Source organism: Siniperca chuatsi, linkage group LG6 (assembly GCF_020085105.1).
Source record: "Siniperca chuatsi isolate FFG_IHB_CAS linkage group LG6, ASM2008510v1, whole genome shotgun sequence".
In the NCBI taxonomy this organism is placed as follows: domain Eukaryota; kingdom Metazoa; phylum Chordata; class Actinopteri; order Centrarchiformes; family Sinipercidae; genus Siniperca; species Siniperca chuatsi.
Window position 1 is genome coordinate 14,405,778 of NC_058047.1, and position 16,133 is coordinate 14,421,910.

The 16,133-nt window shown below is 38.3% G+C and overlaps 1 protein-coding gene across 1 annotated transcript in view; it reads right to left on the reverse strand.

Annotated features, from left to right (window-relative positions):
* xxylt1 (xyloside xylosyltransferase 1) overlaps nt 1-16,133 on the reverse strand; it is a 33,335-nt gene that overhangs the window by 10,504 nt on the left and 6,698 nt on the right. The window contains exons 3-4 of the mRNA XM_044201116.1: nt 14,090-14,237; nt 5,908-6,040 (exon numbers count right to left, since the gene is read on the reverse strand). Coding sequence (XP_044057051.1) covers nt 5,908-6,040; nt 14,090-14,237 — 281 coding nt within the window. The remainder of the gene's footprint in view (nt 1-5,907; nt 6,041-14,089; nt 14,238-16,133) is intronic.

Consider the following 16,133-nt stretch of genomic DNA (forward strand, 5'->3'; position numbering starts at 1 on the left):
GCTGCTACCTTACTGTTTCCTACACTGCTACATTAACTCGTAGCTAATCTGTGTATTTTGCCAATCTGGGTGTCAGAACCAAGAGACAACCTCCGGGGCTGAAAAATGAAGCCAACGTGGAAGTGCCAAAAACTGCAGTTCCTCGAATGGCCACTTGAGGCTTGCTCCAAAAGTGAATTAATCCCCATAGACCCCGATGTTAAAATGCCCGACTTTACAGCAGAAATAAACATGTTTACAGCCTGGTACAAAAAACAGTTTTGGTCTCTATAACTAATAATTTTTTATTTAATTCACCTGTTAAAATTATATTAAAGCTTAAAATTATGCATAATTAAGGGCATGGCCGCTTTGAGTGACAGGTGGGTGCCATCACAGGTGGCTTGCCACTTGGTGGTTTCAGCAACCAGGCTTCATTCGGCCCGTCTCAGCTCCATCTCTTTGCCCATTTTTGGATTAGCCGGAGTCGGGCACTGCCAAGATGGCAACGGCTGGGAAATTCTGACCTCAGACATCGTCTGGAACGCAGCATAAGACAGCTTTGTAATTATTGGAAGGTACCTTTCAGCTAGGCTAGCTGTTCTCCTGCTTCCTGTCTTTGAGCAAAGCTAGGCTAAACATGACTGTACTGAATACACATAACTGATGTTCAGTCAATCTTTTAATCAAACCCTGGGCAAAGCAGCAACCAAGAATATTTCTCGAAATGTCCCTGGACTTATTTTCAGTTCCAAAAATATATATAGACAGTAAGAGAGAAGAAAGTAGAGTGCATAACAAACACTAACCCAAACAGAGAAGTGAGCGATGTGTACTGATGGATGAAGGCCTCTCATTGTTCAGCCTTTTATTGGGCAGACTGCCCACTATCTGGGGAAGTGGGTGGTGGTGGGAGAGGAGAGAGACAGAGAGAGAAAGTGAGTGAGAGAGAGGGAGAGGCTGGAGGAGCACTCAGGAATATACTGGCCTACATTTTGTCCAGTGGAGCACTGTGTCAGGTACACACACGCATACAGGTACAAATTCATTTGTAAACCACAGGCACATATTAAAGGTGGGTTATGCGATTTTAATCCAATACACCTCTTTTTGTCAAATTCAGCGAATATCTCCTCACGGTCCGCTAGCTGTCTGTTCTGTGTGTGCGCAGCTTCACAAACATCTGATTAATATGGTGGCAAAATTATATGAGGAAAATTTACACACACATTTAAATGTGCAGAAGATACTGAAAGATAAGGATGCCTATGAGTCGGAAACTATGAAAGAACAAACAAAGCTGAGTTATCTTAATATGCCTTCTAGCCAAAATCAAATGTTCTGATTCAGTGTTTCATTCACAGACTTTAAAACCCCAGAGGAAACCACCTTGCTGTATGTTTATCCCAGTAAGCAGCTGCTACAAGAAACCGCCACCTCACCTTGCCTCATGTAGTCCTACACACAAACACACACACACACACGTCCTGTTTTGATGCTGTGCCTGGGTGGAAAACAGTGAAGTAGTCTAAACGAACCAGGCATGTTTGTTTTACTATCTTGGAGAGGGACGGAAAAATCAGCTGAGGAACAAAGAGCTTAAAGGCAGGAGTCCCTTGTTTGCGTGCACACACACACACACACACACACACACACACACACACACACACACACACACACACACACACACAGTTCATTCCCAGTATTAAGTATGAAATATGGATGAATAACAGCTGGTGTTATTATTGAGTGGATTGTGTGTATCTTCATTATCTTATTCCGATGGCTCTGATCAAAAGTCAATATGAGAAAGAAAAACTGGCTGATGGGACAAGTGAAGTGGGATGGACAGTAAAGAAAATTGATCTGTACCCATTCACAAAACACAAAACTTCTTTCTCAATAACTTTCCAGACTGATATGAATAGACCGGAGTGTGCCAACAGAAGCACAAGTTTATCTGTAGGAACTTTTTTTCTCCATTCAAGAAAACATGCCAAACTTCTCAATGTCTGACAACTTTTGCATCAGTGTTTAAAGTTGTCTTGACACAAGCAGCCGTAAAAGAACATTGCCTAAATAAAATTTTGAAAAAACACACTAAAAATGACAAAGACTAAGAATCCAACTAAGCATTTGATGCTAACTTTCGATACTTGTGACTCTTCCACGCACATCCTTCCAGTGTGTGCACATTGCTAAGGTATGAGCTGTTTGAGGATGAAAACAATGGTCTGAGAAGTCAGCCTATTCTTCCTTTTGAACTGGTGTGCAGGGTTGAGGATGAGAGGAGGGAGGAGTTAAGTCTCAAGCTCTGCAGTGCCACCACGGGGCGCCATAACCTAAAGTCAAAGTGGGTTCAATAAGTTTACTTGATTGATGTCAAGTTCCCAATGAAGTCGACTTGTAGGCCAAATAATACAGCCAGTTAGAGAAGGTTATGTGGATCCTATCAGTGTGTTTGTCAGCACATTGTTTATTTACTCCAGACAGGCTGACAAAGAGTCAGGAGACACATCTGAATCACGGATTCAAGGATGAGAACAAAACATTTCCTGACAAGAGGTATTTCTCTGCTTAGCTTCTACAAAATCCTCAGTTATTTATCTGGCATGAAGGACTTAAAATAGCTTATTCATGAAAACATCACATCATACTCTTAGCAGGGTCCAAAATTAACTTTTTGGTCAAAAAGTTAAACTGAAAAAATTTACCGGCCAAAATATGTTTCAACCGGCCATAAAACTGCATAAGATATGTCATTAAAACAATGTAATTACTAATTGCCCATCCATTAACCTTTTAAAAAGGGAACTATAATAATGGAAATTTCAGATGCTGTTGTAAGGAGACTCAACTTTTATTTTAAAATGTTAATTGAGATTACTGTATCATCTCACACACACACACACACACACACACAGTCATTGTAGTAGGTAATGTCGCAGTTGCTGACGTCTTGACACAGCTAATGTGGGCTATTGAGTTTGTGGTCTTTAATCAATTATGTTTTCATCCACTGAGTTACGAAGCGTAACCGTGGTGATGGTGGACAGCGAAGGTCAATCAAAGAATAGCAACAATACAATTACTGACAGCCATACGTTGCATGCCAACACCAGTGTGCAGAGTCGATGCAAAACAAAACGGTCAATCAACTTATGTGTTGTAGTGATGACAGTTTGTAGTAAAGTAGGTCTATTTCAGCAACCCGCCAATGGTGGCTGACCTAATTTATTTTATTCACCAATGATTTGTACTTGCATTTGGCAAGTGCTAATTTTGGACCGTGACTATCAGTGTTGCACTATCTTGCAACTGTGACTTTACAGCTGCTATCATGGATCACTATCTTGCAGCACTGGCTCTAGCTGCCAGGTAAAAGGATGGTTCTGAGCAGTTTGTGGTTTGTGGCTGGTTGATTTTATACAATGGTAATATATTCCTTTGCAAATGACACCACAATTTCTAGTTTCATTCAAAGTCCAGACAGCTGCATCATGCAAGCAGCACATTAGCAATACTTCTGCTATTCAGTCAGTGTTCAAAGGACTTCCATTCAATTACATTTTCTGTCGCACAGTCATTAGATTCTGCCTGGAAATGATTATGATTCAGGTGTGAAAGAGCTGAAGCATCATACTATACAGATTTAGGAATGTGGTGTTACTGCTTAAACAGAGTGGCATTTCCATTAAAAAAAAAAATCCTTATTGGTGTGGGTTATAAAATATCAGTTATTTTACATAAAAAAATCTAAAAATGTAAAACAGGGGTAAAGACATGAATAGGCCTAGTATATTCCACTTGAGAACTACAAAAAATGAATCAACCTCCCAACTTTGTATTTGAGAAGGATATGATAATTTACATCCCTGTTATTATCCCAGTTTTGATGTTAGAATTTACCATTATTGAAACACATCTTTCAGGTTTTCCAGATATTGAGTGGTAACAAAAACTTTGCATTTCATTTATCATGATAATCCTGGACTGACAATCATTACATGGATCATCAGAAAGGCACTAATTGTTTCTGATAAATGCTGCATAATAACTTTTTAATTTTTGCTTGTAGCTGGGAAATGACAGACTGGTAACACTGCTGAGGTTCTTGTGAATCAGAGTCTGTATGAGAGACTTCTGATGTTCTTTCTCACCTAGAAGCTGTGAGAGAAAATAACTGTGAATGTGCAAGTGAGGCCCATGAAAACTAAACTCCATCTGGGGTCAACAACAGTGAGTGAGATTAGTATGGTGGCTTTTAACCCATTAGTGAGAAGGAGATGGGGACAATAAGGATATTGCTAATGTGGCTGCTCTCAACAATTCCATGCATAAATACAGCATAGAAAAATAAACTTGACACCAAGAGATATTTTTTATCATTTTAGAAATGTTGAAGCTAAACAATTTGATGCCGTTTCCAACTTTTTAAAGCAAGATTAGGCATGGACCAGCACATAGGGAAGACACTCTGAGTGACCAAAACAAGAAGACAATGCTGTAATCAGTTTACATTTTAGTCTGTCTGACCATGTTGTAAGCAAAATGATCAAATCTATGAATTAAATCAAGAAATATCTGTCCAAAGAATATGAAAACACGACACGAAGTCTGTGCATTGGACACATTTCAGTCTGTACTCACAACGTATTGAGGTTTGATACTCAGCCCTAGTCACAAGTGAACTTGGACACTTGGACAAATTGTAATTTACATTTTCAAAAATCACCTCTATTAATGTATAACAGCCAAATGTTGGACTCCTGTGACTCACTCCGCAGTCCAAAACTTAACTGTGTCCACAGACTTTTGGTTGGACACATTTTTTTTTAATCACAAATGATGTCTTCCTGTTTAAAGGCAAAGCCCCAAAGTCAGGACTTTTCTCTTGACAGATGCAGGCCCTGCAGATCCAATCTTAGCCAGAAAACGTCTCGACAGTGAGTGGACACTTCAAAGCTGAGGCACCAAAATGAATGCAGAGACCTCGGTCCAGTTATTCATGTGCATTTCAACACAAGTAATAGATTTCAAAGCACTGTATCATCTGGCACTTAAATATTGCACACACAGACTTTTAGTGTTTTTGTATGGCCCTGACAAATTCACTAATAGCTGATGTGTTGTGCCCATAGAGTGTATAAAAGAAGTGGACATAGTCACCCATTGGTTTGTGGACTACCGTTTTAAAGCCTCAAATTTGGCTTTTAGACCGTCACTGTCTTGGTTTTTTGCAACCAGTAACCGGAGGTGACCGGGAGTTATCAGCTAACACTAGCACTAGCTAGGTTAGCAAGGTGCATCTGTAATTCAAGTTAACTGTGAATTGGGATGCTAATTTTGGCTAGTGAAAAACAGGATTATAACAAAATGTACTTACCTCAAAAAATGAATAGCCAACTTCTAGAGTGTCTTTTAGTACAACAGAACGCTGAACAAGACATTTGTAGGTGACCAAAATGTTACAATTAACTTGCATGAACTGAAAAAAGGGTCTTAGACAAAAACACCGACAGCACCCAATATCAAGTTCATGGCTATGTCAATGTACACAGTGCAGTGGATACGCATCACCTCTATCCTGATTGACAGGTCGTCATGGTAGCGACTTGTCAATCAAAAGACAGCCCCGCCCTAAAGCATACCCTGCTTTATCGTCTATTTTACTCTAAATGTGACCATAATTTACAAAATGAACATCATGCTGTATTGAAGAAAACTTGAAACTAACGGTTGAGACCATAAACTCATTAGGAAAGCGTTTACTGAAGTAATAAATCAAGTGAGAATTCAAGTGAAAAATCTACAATCAGACATCTTTTTGCAATCAGTAATCAGAAAGAATGCAGGTTTAAGGCACTGCCGCATTGGCTTTACTTTTCAGACCTGGAGGTTGCAGCTTGGTTGTGCCACACTGCCTACCTGTAGACTGGCTGCATCTCTCTAGTGATGCCTATTACTGCTCCAGGAGGAAACTGGTCAAATTCTTGGAAGAGGTCCCTGATGTTGGTCCTATATTTCAGGTCCAGGTCAAGCTGCACTATGCGTGTCAGACCTGAAAGAAGAGCACAACACGTTGATTATGCAGCACCAAACTTTAGAAAAACATTAAAGATTATTCTAAATGTGTAAACTACTAAAAGAATGGTGGCTGTTTGACAAAGAACAAGCGACCTCTGTCCACCCCATGTGAATTGATGATGAATAATAACTTCTTTTTAACCAAGTTAAAGAAATGAGTTCTCCATTTTTAAAATTAGGGTGAATTTCTCTGACCACTCGCATATCATCCAGTGACTGACTGCCTGCCTAATCACTTCTAAGAGTCCTTTCAGGAATACACAGAGGAAAAAAGAGCAGACTCTGACAAGACTCTTGAAAAACAATTAAATGGTTGCTCTCTAGTGGCGTTTTGACCTTTTCTTTCTGTAATGTCACCATTTACCTAAAAAAACCAAAATTGCATAAAAATGTCAAATTGTGGGGAGAAATGTATAGAAAGTTGAGCATGACTATAAAAAAAGTGCACATTTGGCAGTTGTGAATGTACATCTTGTTTGTAGATGAAATCGGCAGTATCCAGGATATTCAGGCCCTCATCTGTTCATTGTTTCAACTTCCTATGTTTTGCTGGTTGGCATGGTGATGAAAGGATGGGAAATGCTCAGGAATGGTGTGCCAGCAGCACAACATGATTATTGGACTGATGAAAACACTTGTCAGCTTAAGACATGCTGTCAAAGAGGACAGCCTCTTGTTTGAGGGCAGTAAATATTTATTGACAACGCAAAAGGCTGGTTTGACAGCAACTGTGGAAGTTGGTACAACTGGTGCTAAAGGACTTAAAAGATGAGGGTACTTAAAAATAATGAGCTGAATGGGTTTGTGTATGCATCATGGACGTTCAGAGCTCAATTCAACATGAATTCAGATCTGTTTCACTTCTTCAAAGACTTGTTGAGATCGAGCAGCCAGCAAGTGTAAAACTTTTAAGATAATTCTGGCAGCACAAAATGTGCACTATTATATAGGGGAAAATGTGATTTTGTTTTTCTATTTCTGTTGCATCATCCATCCAGTATGTAAAATATTTATTAGAAGGAAAATAAAGAGGCTTCACTGTTAGTAAGTTGGCATTTGGACCATAATCAACTTAAAACTTAATAGTCAAAAATGTTTCAAAGTAATTTAGATGTAATATGTTGTCACTCATGTTACAGTTATTGTGAAAGTTGCAGGTTTTATACATAATTGAATGACTCAAAAGGGGCCAAACATCACAAACGAACAACCTAATTTGGGGAATAAAAATCACAACTTTGGCCTCAACAAAGCCAACTGAAATGCTAAACAATAAAGGGTGTACATGTCACTATGAGGAGATCATAGCTGGACTACAAGTTTGTGTTGCAACGATATTTGAGTGGCGGTTTCTGTTGAAACAAGTGACAGAAAAAGAAGACTCAGCAACACAGCACTGACCTGTTTTCTGTGCTCTCTAAACAAGGAAGCTGCCATCACAATGCCTTCATGTACTGTGGCAACATAGCGGGGCTCGGAAGAGTAATCTCCGAGTGGTCGGCGCTGTTTGTTTGCACTAACAGGGCTCAACTAGTGGGAGTAGAACAGGAAGAGGGCGTTAAGTTGTTACAACACTGATGTGGTGGGTTTGATGTTAGATCAATGACTCAACACAAAGTCCTGTGAAGGTGAAAGTAGGGCTATGTGGTTTTATTACAGCATATTAGGATTATGATTTCACTATAAATGTGATTTAAATGTATTACGAGACTGTTGCTGCTTGCTCCACTTTCTCATGACACCTTTGGGATTTATTTTTGGGTAAATACTTGCCATTTGGTATTACATTTCATAAATCTAGTGTTTTCACCACTGCCTTAAAGCCATCACTCTCAACAGTATGAATGGGCAGCATTTTTAAGTTAAGGGTAGAAAGGGCTGGAATGGGGCAGAAAGATCAAGGCAATAGTTGTTTTTTTTTGTGAAATGGAACTTCCTTCACGACATACCATACGATTTTCAATATGCAATAATATTTGTTGCTTTGCATCTATGACACTGTGTCCTTGTTCTGATTCATTTACTTTATTTATAAAGATTAAACATGACAATTAACTTTAGTTTTTGTTGTTATTTGATAAGTGCTAATAAATAAAATAATTTGTTTAGGGGCAAGTAAAAATTGACATAGGGCAAGTAGATTTCTGAACCACTTAACGTTGAATCCTGTTTTTGGAGGTGAAAATACAGTTAAGGCTCATTGTTTTCCGTTTTTTGGCGATTTCCAATGAAAAATACATGGATTTTTTCACTGACTGTTTAAATTGACTTTCACTCAGACATTTTTAATGATGGCAGACCTCTGCTGAATTCTAGGTCTTGCAAGGATGAAGAACATAGACAATATGAAGTAAAAGAAACTGAATGTACTTAGATAAACAGGCAGAATCTACTGAAGTGAAGACAGTGGAATGAACTGAATAAGAGTCCACATAAATCACTGTTTTATTTAAATAATCCCTCAAATATAATGTTGTTTGGAGAAGAATGAGCCCATGAAATGGATTTTTGGTTTTTATTTTTTTTTTATTTTACAACTGCTATTGAATGTAATGAGGGGATTAAAATCAATCGTGCGCGGGTGTTACAAATTTACTGCAGGAATAATGTCGTTAGGGTGGCTTAGAGCTCGCCTGAGGCTCTGGTTAGGTGAGACAGTCCTGTTTGACTAAACCTCAACTCAGCCACAGCAACAAAACAACAAAGACACTGTTGTCTAACATCAAATATTTTTCAGGAAGAAAGTGGGTCAACCTCATTAAGTCCTAATGTCAGTCTAGATGTGAGCACTTACAGCCTGTTAGTAATTGTTTTCTGCTTTTACGAACATTCACTGGAAAACACCCTGGATTTTTTGAAAGAGGAGATCACTTAATTCATTTTCACCCTCATTATGTTCACATGCATCCAAAGGTTGACGTGTTTCCTGTTGCAAGAAAAAACTGGGTCCTCTAGTCCAGAAAAAACTGGGTCCTCTAGTCCAGTGTTTTTCAACCACTGTGCCGCGGTACACTAGTGTGCCGTGAGAGATCGTCAGGTGTGCCGTGGAAAATGATTCAATTTCACCTAATTGGTCTAAAAAACATTTTTTGAAAACTAATGAATTATTGTCTGCAAATAATATGCCATTGTCGAGTGTCTGTGCTGTCTAGTGACTGGCAGAGTAACCATGTCATACTCTTCCATATCAGTAGGTGGCAGCAGGTAGCTAATTGTCTTGTATTTTGAGACAAGAGAATTAGTGATGCCTGGATGCGACAGGTGGCAGTGACATTGTGGCTAGCGAGACTACGGTGACAGTGATGGAGAAGTTTTACAAAAGGAAAAATGTAAACTCCGAACAGGGCCCTGGACAAAATTCGGACCCAGTTGAAGGCCCTAGTATGAATGGAGGTCAAAAGAAAGCAAAGACGGTGACCTCGAGGCAATACAGCGAAAGCTAGATTTCATTTGGATTTACTTTCACCGGGGATGCAATGACACCGACTCCGTTGTGCTTGGTGTGTGGTGAAAAGCTAGCCAACAGTGCTATGGTCCCAAGTAAGCTTAAACGCCATCTCCTGCCAGAATATCAGCTCTGTGTTCATCCAAACAGGCCCAGGTTTCACACTGAGTAGGTAGAAATATGAAAGATCATAAAAGACTTTTTTCTTTGTGTTTATTTGATTCCTATTCAAGACATTTTGATAAGAATGACTGTATATTGTTAATATAGGCTACAGAGTTTCATTTTTTAACATTTTCGGTTGGTGGTATGCCTTGTGATTTTTTTCAATGAAAAAATTTACCTTGGCTCAAAAAAGGTTGAAAAACACTGCTCTAGTCACAAGCACTGGTAAGAAAATGCTTCTAGAAACATACAGTGAAAACAAAAAAACACAAAGAAGCTTCAGATCATGAGTTTATCATTAAATAAAAATCAATAGTTACAGAGTTTGTTATTATCCACATTGTATTTTTAAATTCATTAAATCTATTTTTAATTTTTCATATAGGAGTAGATTATTCATTTATATATATTTTTCAAATAATAGACAATAGTAGATTTTTTAAATAACAAGACAAGGCAATACTAGTTTTGCTGCAAGCAAACCATGTTTAGACTTAAATCAAATTGCTGAATGTTACTCTTTTCCAGTATGATGCTGTTGCTTTAACTCACAACTATTGACCATTAAAAATATTTTATTTTAATATATTTTAATATTTTCTGTGGACACTTTGCTACCAGTTCATTAACCACCACGAAACAAATAACAATTCATTTAAAAATGTACTCAAAATGTTAGAATTGGTATTAATTGGTTTTTGGTCTTGTTTTTGGAAACTTTGATTCAAAGTAAGTAATTTCCATCAGATATTAATTTTTTTAGGTTTCATTGCGGATTCAAGGGGTGCCTATTTGAATCTGTTGCACATGTGCATTTCAATCAGAAAGGGACACTGACTCGTTGAGACTGCACTGCATTTGTTGTATATAGTACATCCGTATTGCTATGAATGTTGGGTAGTCCCCCTTTCAATGTGCGGTGAAGTCTGTCCTCGAATGGATTTTATAGTAGTACAAATCAAAGTTTGCTGTGTGGACCTGATCAAGTGTATAACTGGGCAGCTGGAGCTGCCGCAGACTTCACCATAATGTGCCTGTTATGCCCACTGGTCCACTAGTGAGAGGAAGTCAGGACACATGTTTTAGTGCTTCCAGGTACCATCTTTCTTACTTAGCAATTCACACATTAGCGGTCCCACTTCTACCTAATGTGGAAAATAGAGGTCAAGGTTGTAGGAAAGACTCAAGTCCCAGCATGTTGAGACCTCTAGAGGGGATACAAAACATGGAACACCTCTCCACGAACAAAAAACAGTGTTTCTTAGGAACCTAATCATTAATTACAACAGGTTTCCATTGTGCCATTTTATTTACATCCTCCAAGGACAGGTGGTGTCAAAATAGAGTCCATGATCTATAAGCTTTAAACACTGTTACATTTACTGTATATTTAAATGTCTTCCCTTAGGCTACACTGAACAAACGCTATAAGACAAACAAGTTTGCAAACTTTAACTGGATAAATAGTAAATAGTTCACATTATGGCTGCACGATATTGGGAAAAAAAATGACATTGCGATATCTTTTTTTTTCAAGATATATATGAATTTATATTATTCATCTACAAATATACAATTTACAATCATAATTTTCATCATTTGGGTACTTTAAAAGTCTATCCTCTTCTAACAAAACAAAACCCCCCTCCTACTTCTACCACACTTGGTTCAGCCCTCTGCCACCCCTCCAGAAGAGGTGGAGAGGTATTTGGGGAAAACATGTTTCTTAATAAACTTTACAAATGGACTTGTGTGTCGCAGTTGTGTTATTTGCATGCAATATACAATTTCTAATGATGTTCAAATGTATGCTTAACTCTCAAACTCAAGCAACAAACACATTCAGATATGCTGGCAAGATGTAAGTACAGATAGATCTGGATACTGCATGTTTTGTGTGTGTGTTAAGCGTTTCTTATATTAGGGCACAGTACAACCCCATTACAGTAACTTTATAACTTTCAACCAGCAGCAGGTCGAGGTGCCTGCCGCTTATAACGGGAATACATGCACGCCTTGCATCACTGAACACCTGCCTCTAACATCCAGGCGACATTATCTGTGACAGTAGCCGCATCGCATGCATGTTACAGGCAGGTGATACGCAGACTCTGCGCACAGCGATCAGTTCGCTATGTGCTCTGGTTAAGGGTTGCACAAATATCAATATCAGTATGAGCCTCACAAATCCAGTACTGGTCATGGTTTATATGTCTCTAATAAACTTTTCTTTCACGTGATTTCATTTTCCTACATATAAATCTTACAGGTGTGCATTAGATAACACTTAGTTCGTTTCAACCGTCTATAAAATGCTGACACTGAAAGCTTTTCCTAATAAACCATAATAAATAAATAGAGCATATGATAGATTGCAATGAGTATCATATACTGAACATTTGTTTTTATTGTGACACTACTGTTACTATAAGCAAAATATTGTGGTGGTATTGTACAAGAAATCACCGTATGATCTCCACCTCTATTTGGCTTATATAAAAATATTGTTGAGTACAAAATAGACTGTTTTAATGACAGAAATGTCCATTTCTGAGTCTAGACTCACAGGTCTAATAAAAATAAAATACAGACCTCACAAACATTCTAACTTCCCATTTATACTGAGCAAACACTTTCCTATTCAGGCTGCGTAGCTGGCTTAACACTGAGCCCAAAGTGCTGACAATTTCTTCTACATCTTCCTTCTCTTTTGACAACCAAATTAAACTCGCTGAAATCACAACATCTCCCACTTCACAAGTTATAGGATGTTAAATTTCCAGCCCTCCCACTTGCAGCTGCTATTTATTTTTGTGTTTCACTGTGTCATTAATCATAAATGATGTTCTGTGTCTGCTCGCTGAAAGAAGAGAGTTTTAGAAAAGTAGTTAAATCAAAGATGGATTGTGTGAAGAAAATAACACTGGTGTAGGTTTGTGCACCATGTACCCCCACTCTCTCTGTTAAGACAACCACATGCCCTTTACAGATAAAAGCATTCTTTAAATAGAAATGTGTGACTACTTGGACACACAGAGCAGACAGGTGACACATGGTTGATCAATAAGGACACAACATGACACACCATCAGACACACACCCCTAGTTTATACAAGGGGCTGCTCTAACAAAATGCACCCAATGCTACATTGGCAATATGTTTCAAATCTAGTCAAAACAACTTTGTACTCCACAAACAAAATTACTTTTCAGAACTGACAGCGGAGTGGCGACCACACACTCAAACATATCCCCCCAAGCACAATCTTTTATTTATAATCCTGTTTTGCCTTAAGACATTCATCTTTTTCTTCACTGTTTTCCTCTTCTGCTCTCTAATTGATATCAGGTTTTAAATGTGTGCGTCTGGTGACTATTGACTCAAAGCCCAATGGTTTGGTTCATTTGTGGAGTGATGCCCCACGCTGCACATCCGCTGAAGTGAGCCACAACAGTGCACAAAAGAGGAGATCGCTGCCATCGGTCAGCACCAACACAGGGGGCACTAAGGTGGGCAGCAGCAACATAACACATCCTTCCTTCCTCACGCCCCAGGGCTTCTGCAGCATGCCACGTGTCTCTCAGATACCTGCCCATACTGACTTTTCCAGCTGTGCACCAGCAGTGCCAGGATACAGAAGTGAGCATCTAAGTGAATTTAAAACATGGTCTGCTAGAGAGTCAAAGCATAATACTAAGTTTAAAGCTATATAAAGTAAGATACAGTATTTATGTAAAAAAAATAAATAATATGCTTTATTTAGATGTAATGCATAGGCCCTTTTCAGCCAGCAGGTAATTTAAGTAATTTAATAACTGAAACACTGAAGATTTTTCCCAAATTATGGTGTCTGCTATGTACAATTTCCTCCCCACAGAAAGTGACATTTTGAAACTTTAAGGCACAATTCTTGATCCAAATTTGAAGGATAGCTCTAATAACAAATTTTAAAATACAGCATTGGAACCTGCTATCACTTTCATGTTGAATGACAGAATTTCAATACATGGAAAGATGCTAAACGTTAATCAAATCTATGTTTTTTTATGTTTTCTGTTAAAGATGTGTTTACATCAATAATGCCTGTACATATTTCAATTATGATCTGTTAAAACACACCCAAAAAGCTATACATCTATTTGACATCTATGGGACATTGTTTCTAGAAAGATGTTTTTCTGTAAATGTCAATTCTTAATGCTTAGAGCTCCATTCAACTCTCTCTCTGCAAATAAAACTAAAGCAATCTGCATGGATAGTTACCACTAGGTGTAAGAGAGAAAATATACATCAGTGATTAAAATTACAGCAAGTCACCAACAACCTATTAGAGGTAATCTAATCAGACACTCATGGATCAGTTCTAAATCTGTAGTTATTTAATGGACTAAGAAATGCATGTGCTTTTCTTACTTTCAGGCATGATGTGATGCATGGCAACAGACAGGAAGAAGATGGCGTCGCTGTAGTAAGCCCCGGAGCCAGCGCTGAAGTGCTTCTGCATGGCCTCGACAATAGGGAACAGCTTCTGTGTGAGAGCCACCACGTCATGGAACAACACCTGCAAGGCAGATCAACACAGTGGTGTCACGTTAGTACAACAATGTCCAAACTGCAGTAGAGCTGGGAAATATACAGAACTAGTAAAGACATAATTTTAAGAGACTATTGGTACATATTGTCTGAGATTTTTCTTATTGTAATATGGCTTAACATTGTGTCTTCCTCATCTTAAAGGCTACGTTCCAGTTTGGATTTTATCAAAATCTAAAACTTTTATAATTTTTTACCTGTGGGTAATTATCTTTTTAAGCACAAATATGCATTCCCAAAACATGACTACATTATATTGAATTGCATCTACATTATATTAAGGTATTTGGTCAAAAGTATCACAATATTTTAATCTGTCAGAATGGACCAGCCTTTTACTGCAGGGGGCTGCGCTTTGTGATAAGAATCAGAGGTGTATGGGACATCTTTCTAAACAAAATCACTTTGAAGAATATGTGGCCAACACATGAATTAGTGTCTCAGACACTCAAACTGAGCAAATCATAGTCACTATAATGTTGCATTATGAAATTAAATTACAATTTGTCATTTGAATGACAATGTGGCATTTCCAGCTTTAAACACAGACTCCTTTTCGTGTGTCCTTTAAAATCAGAACAAACCACTGATGACAAGTCTTACACATAGGAAAGGAAGGTTCTGTTCAAAAGTGGGCAGATTTGACCATAAACATAAAGTGAGAGAAGAATCCGGCGCTTGCAGTCCACTACCGACAGCTACTTGCCTTGTGCAACCTCTCAAATAAACCTTTTACTGTTAACAATTAGTAGTGAGAACCATGGTGTCTTAAGAAAAAGAAAAATAGATATGAGGGTAAACAACAAATTTTTGTTTTTTTGACTACAGATGATGCTTCATATACACAGTAGTACTGATCTACAACCCAATTTCGTCTTTTTGTGTCCAAGTTTCCTGCGTCTCTGTGCTGCTCCTCTGAGCTTTAAATCCCACGACAGCTGCAAGGCTGCAGTTTCTGCTTTGATCACGTACAGTAGATATCTCTACAGATTACTCAAAGAGGATTTTCTTTTAAATATAGTAAGCAGACCGTATTTCCTGAGGAGAATCCGGCCTTTTCTGGTGAAGCCTGGCATTAGTAAGTGTGTATGTTAGAGGCTTCAGATAAAACCTGGACAACATGGCTGCCATATTATGAATCAGGCCTGGCAGATTAAGGTAAACCATCGGCCGTTTGTGGAAATCAGTGTCCTGGACTGCTGTCGGTAATATGATGTAATGCCAAATAAATCACTGCTGTGGGTAAAATACGTAACATTGCCTGTCCTTTAAATAAGCACTGGGACTGCAAAGGGCACATTTACATTTTATGGATTTATTAGGTTTCCATAACTCCTCCAACATAACCTACTGTGGTAATACGAGCTGCTTCACAGTGCTAATATCAGAATCTATGTTCAGTGTTTCATATGAAAGTACCACAGGGGGCATCTCATTTCTACTTTCCACGTTTCTCTATGCAGAATCAAACTTTCAACCAAAAGCTAATGCTCTCTGTGTTTTCATCATGACAAAGCTACTGTCAATCCCAACCAATTAAAGCCAAGAGACAAACCACAGGGAGACAAGTAAGTAAAATTAAGGGAAAGCATGCTCAAAGTTGTTACATGATGTCTTTTGCTGCAATGAATATGACCTTGGTAAAACAGGATTAACAATAACTATGAACAGAGAAAATAGTTGAGGACAGACAAACCTAATTCCATCTTTTATAGCATGTATATTTCTGGAAGATTCTTGTATATTTTATGAATTATTTTGTATGGCTTGCCATTAACAATTCATGAAGGAAACTCAGCTAAACCATAATTTTACTACTTTCCCCAGCTGGCCACAATAAATAATGCAACAAGGTCTTAACTTT